Here is a 12,710-nt window from a genome sequence, read left to right as displayed (position 1 = left end):
GCACAGGGATCTACATTTTTTTTTTTCTCTGTAAAGGGCCAGACAGTCCAGACACTAAACACTTTAAGCTGTAGAGGCCAGATGGTCTCCGTTCCAACTATACAACAGTATCATGATAGTGAAAAGCACCCAAAATATCCTGAAATCTGGAATGGTAATCCGTCCCGCACTGTTCTTTTTGCTCAGAATTGCTTTGACTATCGGGGTTTGTTTATGGTTCTGTGAATTTTAGGATGTTTTTGCTTTCTATTTCTGTGAAGAGTATTATGGAGACTTTGGGGATTGTGTTGAATCTATAAATTGTGGCGACCAGGGAAACCCTCACTCGCTGTTGATGGGTTTGTAAATTGGTGCAGCCGCTCTGGAAATCAGTGAGGAGAAGTCTCAAAAAGCTAAAAATAAATCTATCACATGCTCTCGGAACACTTGGAAAACTAAAGAGAGGTTACTCACTGGCCCACTACAAGGAACAGCAGGGCCAAGAGTACATGCTGTGCCGGTGGGGGTGGTGCACACTGTTAATCCCAGCACCCAGGAGGCAGAGGTAGGTGGATCTCTCAGTTCTAGACCAGTCTGGTCTACAGAGCAAGTTCCAGCACAGCCATGGCTACAAAGAGAAACCCCATCTCAAAAACCAAAAAAAGAAAAAAAAAAAAAAAAGAAAGAAAAGAAAACACAAAGACTACATGATGGGGTTGAGCTGCACCACCTGAATGCTGAAAAGCAAAGAAGGCTTTGGAAATTTCCCTCAACTGGATTTACAAAAAGTGTAAATCATCATGGTGGGCGTATTCTGTACAGATCCAAACAACTTCAGGCTGGGTGGGACCATGAAGAGGACAAAAAGGAGGTGTGTGCTCTGGATGCGCAGGAGCTAAAGGAGGGGTTATGAGCTGCCAATCAATGGAGACTAACAAAATATCTCCTAGCAATACCAAGAGTGTCAAGAATTCCACAAGTTAGTTCAAAGAAGGAAAAGTCCTGCTTGTGGCAACTCGGGCCTTCAATCTCAGCTACTCAAGAGGCTGAGGCAGGAGGGTTATGAGTTGAGTTCAAGGCCAGTTTGAGTAACTTCATTAGACCCTACCTCAAAAATTAAAAATTAAAAATAAATAGGAAAAAAAAAACAAAATAGCCTAGCATGTGTGAGGCCCTAGGTTCAATCCCCAGTACCGAAAAAAGAAAGAAGGAAGAGAAGAAAAGGAGGGAAAGGAGGAAGAGGAGGAAGAGGAGGAGGAGGAAGAGGAGGAGGAGGGAGAGGGAGAGGGAGAGGGAGAAGGAGAAGAAGGAGAAGGAGAAGAAGAAGAAGAAGAAGAAGAAGAAGAAGAAGAAGAAGAAGAAGAAGAAGAAGAAGAAGAAGAAGAAGAAGAAGAAGAAGAAGAAGGACTAGAAGGACTCCTAGTCTATCACTCTCTGCATTTGCTGAATGAAGCCAAGGCCCTCTGGGGACCTTGGGACTCCCAGTTCAGAGCTCTCTCTACTTGTTACATAAACCACCTCACCTCCTTGTTGTAGGGCTATGTCTTGCCACTTTCACATATGTGCCGACTGGTGCTGCCTCTGGCCTTGCACACAAGAAAAAAGTCCCATGTTTCGGCATCATTTGAATCCTTAATAACCTGGATATGCTTGAACCTATTATCTATAAAGTATTAGGAAATCTTCTTCCTCTTTGATGTTTACCATAAAATTGATAAAAAAAAAAAAACATAAAAATTAAAAAATCACAATGGAATCATCGTCATATAAAAGGGTCACTGTATTTATGCTGACTTACTTGGAGGAATGACAGCCAATAAAAAGATTTGCCAAGTGACTGAAAGTGTTTATTAATATTTACATTGCCCTTTCCTTGCTGTGTTTAGAGCACAAACATCTGTGCTCTAAACTGTAGTTACGATGTATTTCTCTAGGGATTTCAACCCAAATTGATCAGAGCCATCTATGATGAGCTTAATAAATAAGAGATGTCCAATTCCCACCCTGGAGCCACCAAATCAGAATCACCAAGGCAGGAGTTCAAGTATAATGGAACCATTCATCCATCCATTTATTCATCTACTCCTTCTACAGAAAATGAGTGTCAAGCACTGTGGTGGGCGTGGGAGGTACCCTCCCTGCAAGGAGAGTCTGGTCCAGTGAAAAGATGCTTATCAAATATACGTATTTGTAGTTACAAACTATAATAAACAGTATGGGTCAGATTTGCAAAGAATAAAACTGGAGATGAGATGGAAAGTCGAATGGGATCAAGCAAGGCCTTGGGAAAGGAACAGTGGAATGTGAATTTTACTCTGAGAGCAATGAGAAGTGTTTGGAAAGCTTAGGCTGGAGGATAACCTGATCCAACTACTGTTTAGATTACGTTTACTGCTGTGTAAAGAATGAGTTGCAAGTATGGAAATAAGTAAATTTACAGAAGATGACTAAGAGACATTGACAATATCTAGGGAAACTAATGGCAGCTTTGAAAGGGGATGTAGAGCAGGAAAGGAGAAATGAGCCCATCTAAAATGTACGTAAGCATAGACACCACAGAAGTTGGTAGAGGCTGGATGTGGGTGCTTAAGTGAGCACAAGGTGTCAAGGAGAATGCTAAGGCTACCAGCTAACAGCCTGAAAGGAGGGTGGAATAACTCAGTCAAGCAGAAAATGCTGAAGAACAGCCAGCTATGGTGGGGGACAGTGGCAAGGATGATTCGGAGGCCTAGGTTTTCTCAAAGAGACAAACTTGAGAGTCATTGGCATGCAGATGGAAGCTGAGAGCGTGCCTATGAGTGGACTTGCCTAAAATGAATTATGAAATGAACTGAAAAGCAAACTTTGCAAAATGCCAATGTGTGCGAGATGACAAATGATAAACACAAGCAAGCAGGAACCTACCAAAACTGGAGTGACAGGGGAAAAGTAGGCAGAGAGATCAGATGATGGCTTTTCTTTTTGGAAGACTAACCAGAGAGTGACACCACCAAAAGAAGTAGAGTCAAAATTATCCTTTCAATTTAGTCTTTCTTAAAGATTCGTCTTGTCTATGTGTCTCCATTCTTGTTGTTCAGTAGTGTAGACGTTCCTACATCTGGCATCTCCTTTCTGTTTCCCAAGATTCACAGCATCATCAACCCCTGACTTCTACATCTTCAACTTAGATCCCTTCATCTCCTGGATCTTTCCATAAAACCTCTGTCTCCCAAGTGCTGGGATTAAAGGCGTGAGCTGAATGAAATCTTTCACACGAAAGACTAACAGAGCTGGAGAGATGGCTCAGTGATTAAGAGCACTGGCTGTTCTTCCAGAGGAAGACCTGGGTTGAAATCCTAGAGCCCACATGGAAGCTCACAACCATCTGTAACTCCAGTTTCAGGGAATCCAACACCCTCTTCTGTGGCCTTCAAGGGCACTAGGCCTACATGTGATACAAAAATACACATGTACCAGGTAGTGGTGGCTCATGCCTTTAATCCCAGAACTTGGAAGGCAGAGGCAGGTGGATCTCTGTGAGTTTGAGGCCAGCTGGTCTACAGAGCGAGTTCCAGCACATCTAAGGCTACATAGAGAAACCCTCTCTCAAAAAAAAAAAAAAAAAAAAAACACCATACATGCAGGCAAAACATCCATACACATGACCATCAACCCCTGACTTCTTCTACTTCTTCAGTTTAGATCCCTTCATCTCCTGGATCTTTCCATAAAACCTAAAACTTAAAACTTATTTTAATGAGGGTTTGGAAGATGGTGCCGTGGTTAATAGCACTGAATGCTCTTCCAGAGGACACAGGTTCAGTTCCCAGCACCAACACTCCAGCTTACCACACCACCTCACCACCAGCTATAACTCCAGTTCCTCTTCTGGCTTCTGGGGGCACCAGGCATACACATGGTACACATACATACATGCAGGCAAGATACTCACACATATAAAATAAAAATAAATTAAAAATAAAAAAATAAGTAAAAGTGAATCTTATTATGTCTCATGTAGTCAAGGTTATAAACTGAATAGGTGACAGATAATCCCTAATAATATAATAAAAGATATGCCTGGATAGAGGCTATCTAGTAATTTATATATTAAAATATGAATCTCCTGGACTCAAATCTGCAACTGAAAGCATGATTGTTGTGGCCAAAATCTGAGACACCTTGGGAACAAAGTAATGTGTGAGAATTCAATCCACCTTGCCTCCCGCAAACCATGTAGCAGAGATGAAAAGTCTCCACCAATGCATAAAGCAAGACCTGGTGATACTGAAATTCAACAAAAGGGCTATTATTGAAAAGCTGCAATAATGGCCACATAAATTAATTTAATTTGATGCAATTTAAAATACTAGGAAGTCTAGTTTGTTGTCCCAACATTGCTAGAACGGTATAATCCTCGTTAGTCACATGCCTTTATTCAGTGTCTGCCTCTGTGAATAGATGGATCTAAGTGATCTGTGAGGTCCAGCATTAAAACCCATGCTGTGGAATAATCCTCTTGCACACTGTAAAGATTTGTCACTCAAACTAATTTAATAAAACGCTGATTGGCCAGTACTAGAGAAGAAGTCTAGGCAAGGCAATCAAACTAAGAATGCTAGGAAGAGGAAGGCGGAGTCCGGAGTCACCAGCCAGACACAGAGAAAGCAAAATAACAAAGCAGAGCTGAGAAAAGGTACCAAGCCACATGGCTAAACACAGATAAGAATTATGGGCTATGGGCTGGAGAGATGGCTCAGTGGTTAAGAGCACCGACTGCTCTTCCAGAGGTCCTGAGTTCAATTCCCAGCAACCACATGGTGGCTCACAACCACTTGTAATGAGACCTGGTGCCCTCTTCTGGCTTGCAAGGACACATGCAGGCACAATACTGTATACACAATAAATAAATAAATATTTAAAAAAAAAAAGAATTATGGGCTAATTTAAGTGTAAGAGCTAGTCAGTAATAAGCCTGAGCTATGGCCAAGCATTTATAATTAATATAAGCTTCTGTGTGGTGATTTGGGAAACAGGTATTTAGGAGTTTCTGGCAGGACAGAAACTTCTGCCTCCATTTCCAAACCCAACATTATGTTGCTTTGTAACTTATTACATAACAACGTGAAAAACTGGCACATCTATGAATGCATAGAAAACTCACTTAGACCTGCAATCAGCCTCATCTACATGTGAAAGATCTAGGAATGGGCATAAAGACCTAGAAATGGGAACAAAGACCGAGAAACGGGAATAAAGACCTAGAAATGGAATAAAGACTGAGAAATGGAAATAAAGACCAAGAAATGGGATAAAGACTGAGAAATGGGAATAAAGACCTAGAAATGTCAACCGAAAGCAGCTAGGCTGGGGAGATGGCTCAGTTGTGAGATGCTTTGCATAAGCATGAGGACCTGAGTCCAAATCTCCTGCACCCACCACATAGAAGCTGGGTGTAGTGACATGCATCTAGAACCGAGAGGGGCAGACAGACAGATGCCCAAACTGAGAGGGGCAGACAGACAGATGCCCGAACTGAGGGACAGACAAACAGGTACCCACAGGAACTGTAGGTTTAGAAACAGATCCTATCTTAAAAAAAGAAAAAAAAAAGTTGAGCTCAGTAGTTAAGTTTAAATCTTTAAAAAAAAAATATTTTTAAATAAGATGGAGAACAATAGAAGAAATTGCTCTAGCCTCCACACATGCATATACATGCGTACCACACACACATACCACAACTCATCATTACTTCAAAACCCTGAAAATGAAAGCAATGTTTGGGATGCTTAATGTGAAATTCCCAAAGAATCAAATATTTTAAATTATATAATAAAAAAAAGAAAGGAAGTAATGCATGATGACCAAATGCAATTTAAGTTATTCTAGAAAGGCTAACAGTCAGTAAATGACTGACTGTCTTCTCCTATAAATGAACATTAGAACTGGATAAATGCCAAGGAGCCCACAGAGTGTTTCACTAAAGCATCCCTTTCCTGACCTGGGGGGACGTGTGACTAAAAGTTGTACTTCCTGGTTATCTACAGTCACTGCACGTGAGACCTCTGACAGTGTCTTTCCATTGCGATGCTGATATTATTTCATAGTTTTTCTGCAGGTAGAATGAGGTTTCAAATTTCTCTCCTGAAAATAATTCTCCCCAGTTCTGTACTGAGAATGGTCACTGCCTCAAAAAAAAAATACAGACATAGTATATAATAGTGGAGCATCCAAATAATGAGTATATTCCATTTCACTGCTAAAGCAAAAGTAGGTGATAAAACACAAAGTCCGTTGATGCAAACCAGGAGTCAAGCAGATGAAAACCAGAAGCAAGGCGGCCAGGGCCAATGTTCAAACATGCCTTTGATTATACTGACCCCTGGTGGCCATCAATTTCGCTAAAGGGGGTCTTTTTTTTTTTTTTTCTTAGTTGTTATGCCTCATTTTGACATTTCATCAACAATAAGCACTTAGCGTTTGTCTTGAAAAGGATAATGATACCTTCTAAAACATGAAAAGGGGAAAACTGCACTTAGATCAAGACATCTAATAACTGCTAACTTCTGTGCAAACACTGTGTCAGGTCCAGGGGCTGGAACACATGCTCATTAACTATTTGTAGATTACCATTGTTCATTGCTCTAGTGTGGATGACCTGAGTCTTACAGGAATATAGGGGCTAGAAAGCTGCCATTGATTCTGGACTGAACTAAATAAAGATCAAATGGGAGGTCAAAACAACTCTCCTCTCCTATATCAGTATACTTGAGAAGTTAATTTGCTAGGGTATGGTCTTCCTGTTGTACAATGGATACAGCTGTACTCATATCACAGAATTACATATGAAGAACAAATGAGAACATATATAAAAACTGTGGAGGCAGAGCCAGGTGGATCTTTGTGAGTTCGAGGCCAGCTTGGTCTACAGAGCGAGATCCAGGAAAGGTGCAAGGCTACACAGAGAAACCCTGTCTCGAGAAAAAAAAACAAAAACAAAAACAAAAAACCTGTGTCTGTGCTTTCCCAATAGTAGATGTCAACCATCATAAAATTTACATTATATATTTATTATATAATATAGATAGGTTTAATTATAGTAGTCGGTCAGCCCAGTGCTTATACTGAGACAAATTTGAAGATCAGCATTTCTCACGGTGTCTGAAAGTTCCTTGATCTTTTCAAATTTCATATTTTTCTAATGTCTAGATTTTTGTTTCGGTTATTAATACACTAAGCTACAAATCAGGAAAATAATAAATACCTCAGCTACAAATCTTACAGATATTATTTTAATACTTAAATATTATGAACACTCACTGTATGTGTGAACCTCTTTTACAGCACTGACCTTAGCATTGACCCTGACCTGTAAGCCAGTCCCCACAACTAAGTTTCCACAGGACTCCTTCATTATGCTGCTTCAAGCAAGCCCCATTTCATACATCTCACCTGACCCATCATCTCGCACCTCTTCTGGGATTTACATAAAAACTGGTTAAAAATAAACTCATCTGTATATCATAAACTATAGAGTAATGTAAATATTATACCCTGATGACCAACATATCTCACAAATAGGTAACACTGATTTTTTTACTTATTTTAATTACAGTGACATGAATTTGCCATCTAACCATTGCTGAGTGGTGTTCTGTGGTGTTGTTACCCACATTGTTGGCAATGATCTCTGGAATTTCATCTTGCAGAACAGAAACTACATCATCAAACCAACTCCACCTCCTTGTCCCATTACTCCCTGGCATCCCCCATTCTACTTTATATTTCACTGATTTTCTATATCCTGAATATTGCATTTACTTGAAATCACACAGCAGTTGTCTTTTTGTGGCTGATTTCACTCAAAGTAATATCAAGGTTCATTTGAGTTGCAACTTATGACTGAACAATTGTAAATGGACATTTCCTGTCCTGACCACTGGGCCCTATTAACTGACTCAGAGGCTGAATATGAATTATAAATGTTCAGCCAGTAGCTCAGGCTTGTTATTAACTAACTCTTACATTTAAATTAACCCATATTTCTATTTATGTTTTGCCATGTGGTGGTACCTTTATTAGTATGGCACATTCATCACCTGCTCCCTCTGTATCTGACTGGTGACTCCTCTCTCCTCCCTTCTCCTTCCCATCATCCTCAGTTTGGTCACCCCGCCTATACTTCCTGTCTGGCTACTGGACAATCAACATTTTATTAAACAAATTCAAGTGACAATCTTTACAGCATGCAAGGGGGTTATTCCATGGCAAATAACCTTCCTCTCTAAGGTGAGGACCCCTTTACTTTTTTGAAGCACAAACTGATTTTTGCCAATAATGAATAAAATCTGTGAATATTTCAACTCATATCAGAAAGACTAGACAAATGAGATTACCAGTTACACCAGATATGACCCCTTCATCCGATCCTAAGGAGGAGCACCCCAAGATTGAGATGTGACAAGCACACTGACCCACCACCTGGTCATGTTAATTTTAAATAGAGCAAGCCATATGTAGAGGTACATGCCTGTGATCCCAGCACCCCAGAGACAGAAGCAGACATAATGAGACCTTCTCTTAATAACAATAAACAAATAAATAAACAAATAAAAAGAAAAAGTACCAACTAGAAAGATCCAAGAAGTTAAATATCTTAATATCTCAAAAACTGAACTAAATTATTCCTCTGGGTTTCTCCCCTGAGAATATCTTAATAATGGAATGGCAGTTCTAAGAGGTCATAAAATCTGCATTCTACGTACTTGCCAAAGATCCTCTTATCAATAAGTCATGTTTGAATCAAGAATAACCTTATTGTAGAAAAGGGAACATGGAGGGGGGTCATGACAACTAATACTAAAGACCTTTGAAAAGGCCATATAGAAACCTGCTACATATAGAAAACTACTACTTTGAAAGCTTCCTAAAATATATACATATAAAAGAAGTTAAAATGGAGTTACCCTATAATGAGATGGGGAGATGGGGGATGCTTCTCCCAGACACCAGAAACTAGCAAACAAAAAGCCCAGTTTGTGGTATGAGTTTCCTTTCAAGTTGTTGTTGTGTGATCCCATAGTTCCCCCAAACATTACTGGCTATTGCCATTGCTCTTGGTTACCCTCCAGAACTTAATGGTAAGACCCTGATTTGAATTACAGGATATGGAGAAATCAAGCTGGTACCAATCTGGAAGTTTATTCCCTACTGGCTATCTGGAAGGTCCTATATGTGCCACTAGGGGATGAAAATAACCAAGTCTTACTCAGGTGTGACCACGTGTCTACAATAGTGAGTTGCCTGGCAAGACATGCCCACTTGTGTAATAGTTGCACAAACGTTATCTGAGTAACCAACCACTTTCTACTTGGGTTTAAGGCCCACTCCACAAGACAGAACTCATGCCAGGTACTACTAACTAGGCCAAAAGCCCATGGCTGTCTAGGTCACAGGCCCCAGAGGAGAACCCAATACTATTATTCTGCTAAGTCAACACAGAATTAAATTTCCCCCTAAGTTCCTATCTTTAAACCCATAGATTAATGCATCTCTCAGCTCTTATCAATGAAGCTTCTTTTTGTAGGAGACAGTGACTAATACAGAGGCCCACAACTGGTCAACATAGAACATGTAGAAAGTTAGATTATGAAGTAATTAGCTTCAAATGGAACATCTATGTCACACCCCATCACCTTCAAGGTTCAGGTATCATCATGGAAAAGAGGCTGAAAGAATTACAATTTTTACAATTACAAAGAGCCAGTGGTAACAGCCATGACAGGGCCACAAAAGGGTCTGTAAATTCATGAGTAATACATGCACAAGACCAAGCCAAACAAAATCCCATCATGGATGAGGGAGGGACTCATAAAGTCCTACCGCTAGCTAGGCAACTGCTGGCAATTGATGGCTGCTGGGGTTGGCAATTTGTAGTCCTGGGTGATATAAGAAAGCAGGCTGAGCAAGCTATGGAGAGAGCAAGCCAGTAAGCAGCACTCCTCTGTGACCTCTGCATCAGTTCCTGCCTCTGAGTTCCTGCCCTGACTTCTTTCAATGATGCACTACGATCATGAAGTGGAAGGGAAATAAACCCTTTCCTCCCCAAAGTCCTTATGGTCATGGTGTTTCATCACAGCAGTATAAACCCTAACTAAAAAATAAAAAATAAAAATGGTGGTGCACTTGAGAGAGCTGAGGCCGAGAACTACAGAGGGCACTGTTCCTGCCTGTTAGGTTCACAGACACGCTCATGAGGGAAGCAAACACAGGAGCCTGAGGAGAAAGGCCTGAGGAACAGGGTTAGTGTGACTCTGTAAAGCCACTATTTCTTGTCACAAGAACAAAGCAGGTTTGTCCAATCACTCATTTTAATCATTATTCTGAAACAGAAAATGTGCCAGATGAACAGCTTTGTGCTCAGTTCTCAGTCTTCAAAGAGTCAATGCATGCGATTAATAAGCAAATACTTATTCTGTGTTAGAACAAAATGACAAAATGCTTAAACCTTCAAACATCCTGTGATGGAAAAAGACAATGACTGTAATGGAGGCCAACCTATTGAGAAATATAGCAAATTAGCAATAAGTCACTCAAATTGTCTCGATGTTCACAGTAATTTTTTTCTGTTCATAGAATGACTTGGGAGAAATTTCTCCACATGAAGAATTTAAATAATTTTGATGTCCTCCCCAAAAACGTATTTATACTCACATTCACTTGAACCTGGATGGACCAGTCACCAAGTATTGGATGAGAAGATAATTGAAAAGTTTTGGAGACGACTCCGTGATCACCTTTCTGAGAAAACCACTGTTGAACCAAATTAGACTTGGGATCCTAAAACAAAAACCAAACCATGTGTGTTAACTGTGGAAGGCTATCCAAGTGCAAGTGTCTCCAACTTGGGAACGGTGCCTGGCAGCACCCACCTCCCCTAGGCAATCCAGAACTTTCCCCCAGAATACGGCACTAGGAGAGTGTGATGGTTAAACGTCATTGTCAACTGGATTAGAGTTTGGAACCACCAAGAGATACACCCCTGGGGGGATCTGTAAAGGTGTAGCTGAGGACGGAAGACCCACCTTAGAAGTGGGCTCGAGACCCGGACTGAATCAAAGGGGAAAGGAGAAAGGAAGCCTGAAGACAGGCAACATTCATCTCCCTCTGCTGCCCCAACAGGATGTCACGTGACCAGCTGCCTCTCGCTCCTGCCACCACAGCAGCCGCCGCATTTTACCACCACCACGTTCGTGCCATGACAGACAGCACCCTCAAACTATGAGCTAAAATCAACCCTTCTTTAAGGTGCCCCTAAAAGGTATTTTGTCACGGCACCCAGAAAAGTAACAACACATAGTTTTTGGAAAATGACAGCTCTATACCACTAAGGAAAAAAAAATCGAAATTTCTTCCTTTCCCATTACTTCTCCTCAGACCACGCTGATTCTGATCCGCCTTTTAATTCCTGATGCCATAGTTCCTTCTACAGAGAACACACAGCCAGCATGCATCCCAGAAAATCTATATCAGTGGCCTAAAGAAACCCCACGAAAATACAAACCAGTGAAATATGAAGATCAGAATAGAGGGTCCTCAAGAAACTAAGCTGGAATTACCACATGATCTGATTCTGCCACTCCTCAGCATACATCTGAAAGAATCTAGGTCAACACACTTGCACGTCCATGTTTATTGAGCACTAGTCACAATAGCCAAGATAATGGAACCAGCCTAAATGGCCGTCTACATAGAAATGGACAAAGAAGATGTGGTATGGACACACAATAAAGGATGAAGTTCTGTCATGTGTGTTGCTAATGGGAAAACAGAACAACTGAAGACAATACGTTAAGCAAAATAAGCCAGACTAACAAAGACAAATGCATGGACTCTACATTTCAATATAGAGGGAGTGTGTGTGTGTGTGTGTGTGTGTGTGTGTGTGTGTGTGTGTGTTTTATGTAGAAATGGTACTGTGTGAGGGGAGAAAGAATTCTAAAGGACAGAGAAATGAGAGGAAAAAGAACAAAAACTACTTTGGCCATCATACACAGATATATATTCATGTCACAACATATAACATGAAAGCCTCTCTAGGGGAGGGGAGGGAACCAGGGGAAGAAGGAAGGGTGATGGAGGATAACTATCAACAAAATACAATGATATACATGTATTTAAATGTCATAAAAAAAATGACTGTGTTTACTGAAAAAGAGGGAGGGAGGAAATTAATTCTCACTGTTGAGACAGCACCATCATTCATTAAAGGCCCACTGTGCTGGGTACTCCAGCTTGCCTCTAATTATAATTCTCCTTCATGAATAAACCAGACTCAGAAAGACAAATAACACATTCTCTCTCATACATGGAATCTACATTTCAATACAGAGGGAGTGGGGTGTGTGTGTCTGTGTGTGTGTGGGTGTGTCTGTGTGTGTGTATGCCCCATGTGTGTGTGATATGAAAGTAGAAATGATACTATAAGGAGGCAGAAAGAGGATCAGAAGTAACCTCTCCTTATAGTTAAAAAAGCTGATTGCTGGAGAGGTTAAGTACAACGGTAATTGACTGGCATGGCCCCATACTATAGCAACAACACATGATGGGACTCAGAATTCCAACCCATGTCAACTCTCCACTGAGCCAAATATGCCAGAGAGCTATTTAACCAGGGGTCCACGGGAAATGCTTTAGTCTTCCCATAAGCTCACAGACAAGAATGGCTTCATGCAGTATCCATGCAAAGCATT

The 12,710-nt window shown here is 40.8% G+C and overlaps 1 protein-coding gene across 1 annotated transcript in view; it reads right to left on the bottom strand.

Moving 5' to 3' along the window:
• Cd109 (CD109 molecule) overlaps positions 1 to 12,710 on the bottom strand; it is a 107,241-nt gene that overhangs the window by 69,505 nt on the left and 25,026 nt on the right. The window contains exon 5 of the mRNA XM_052715092.1: positions 10,672 to 10,797. Within this exon, the coding sequence (XP_052571052.1) occupies positions 10,672 to 10,797 (126 nt within the window). The remainder of the gene's footprint in view (positions 1 to 10,671; positions 10,798 to 12,710) is intronic.

The sequence above is a fragment of the Peromyscus californicus genome, unplaced genomic scaffold, assembly GCF_007827085.1.
Source record: "Peromyscus californicus insignis strain IS unplaced genomic scaffold, ASM782708v3 Scaffold_11__1_contigs__length_118956290, whole genome shotgun sequence".
Classification (NCBI taxonomy): domain Eukaryota; kingdom Metazoa; phylum Chordata; class Mammalia; order Rodentia; family Cricetidae; genus Peromyscus; species Peromyscus californicus.
Note: the sequence above shows the minus strand (reverse complement) of the source record. Positions and strands in the feature narration are given on the sequence as shown.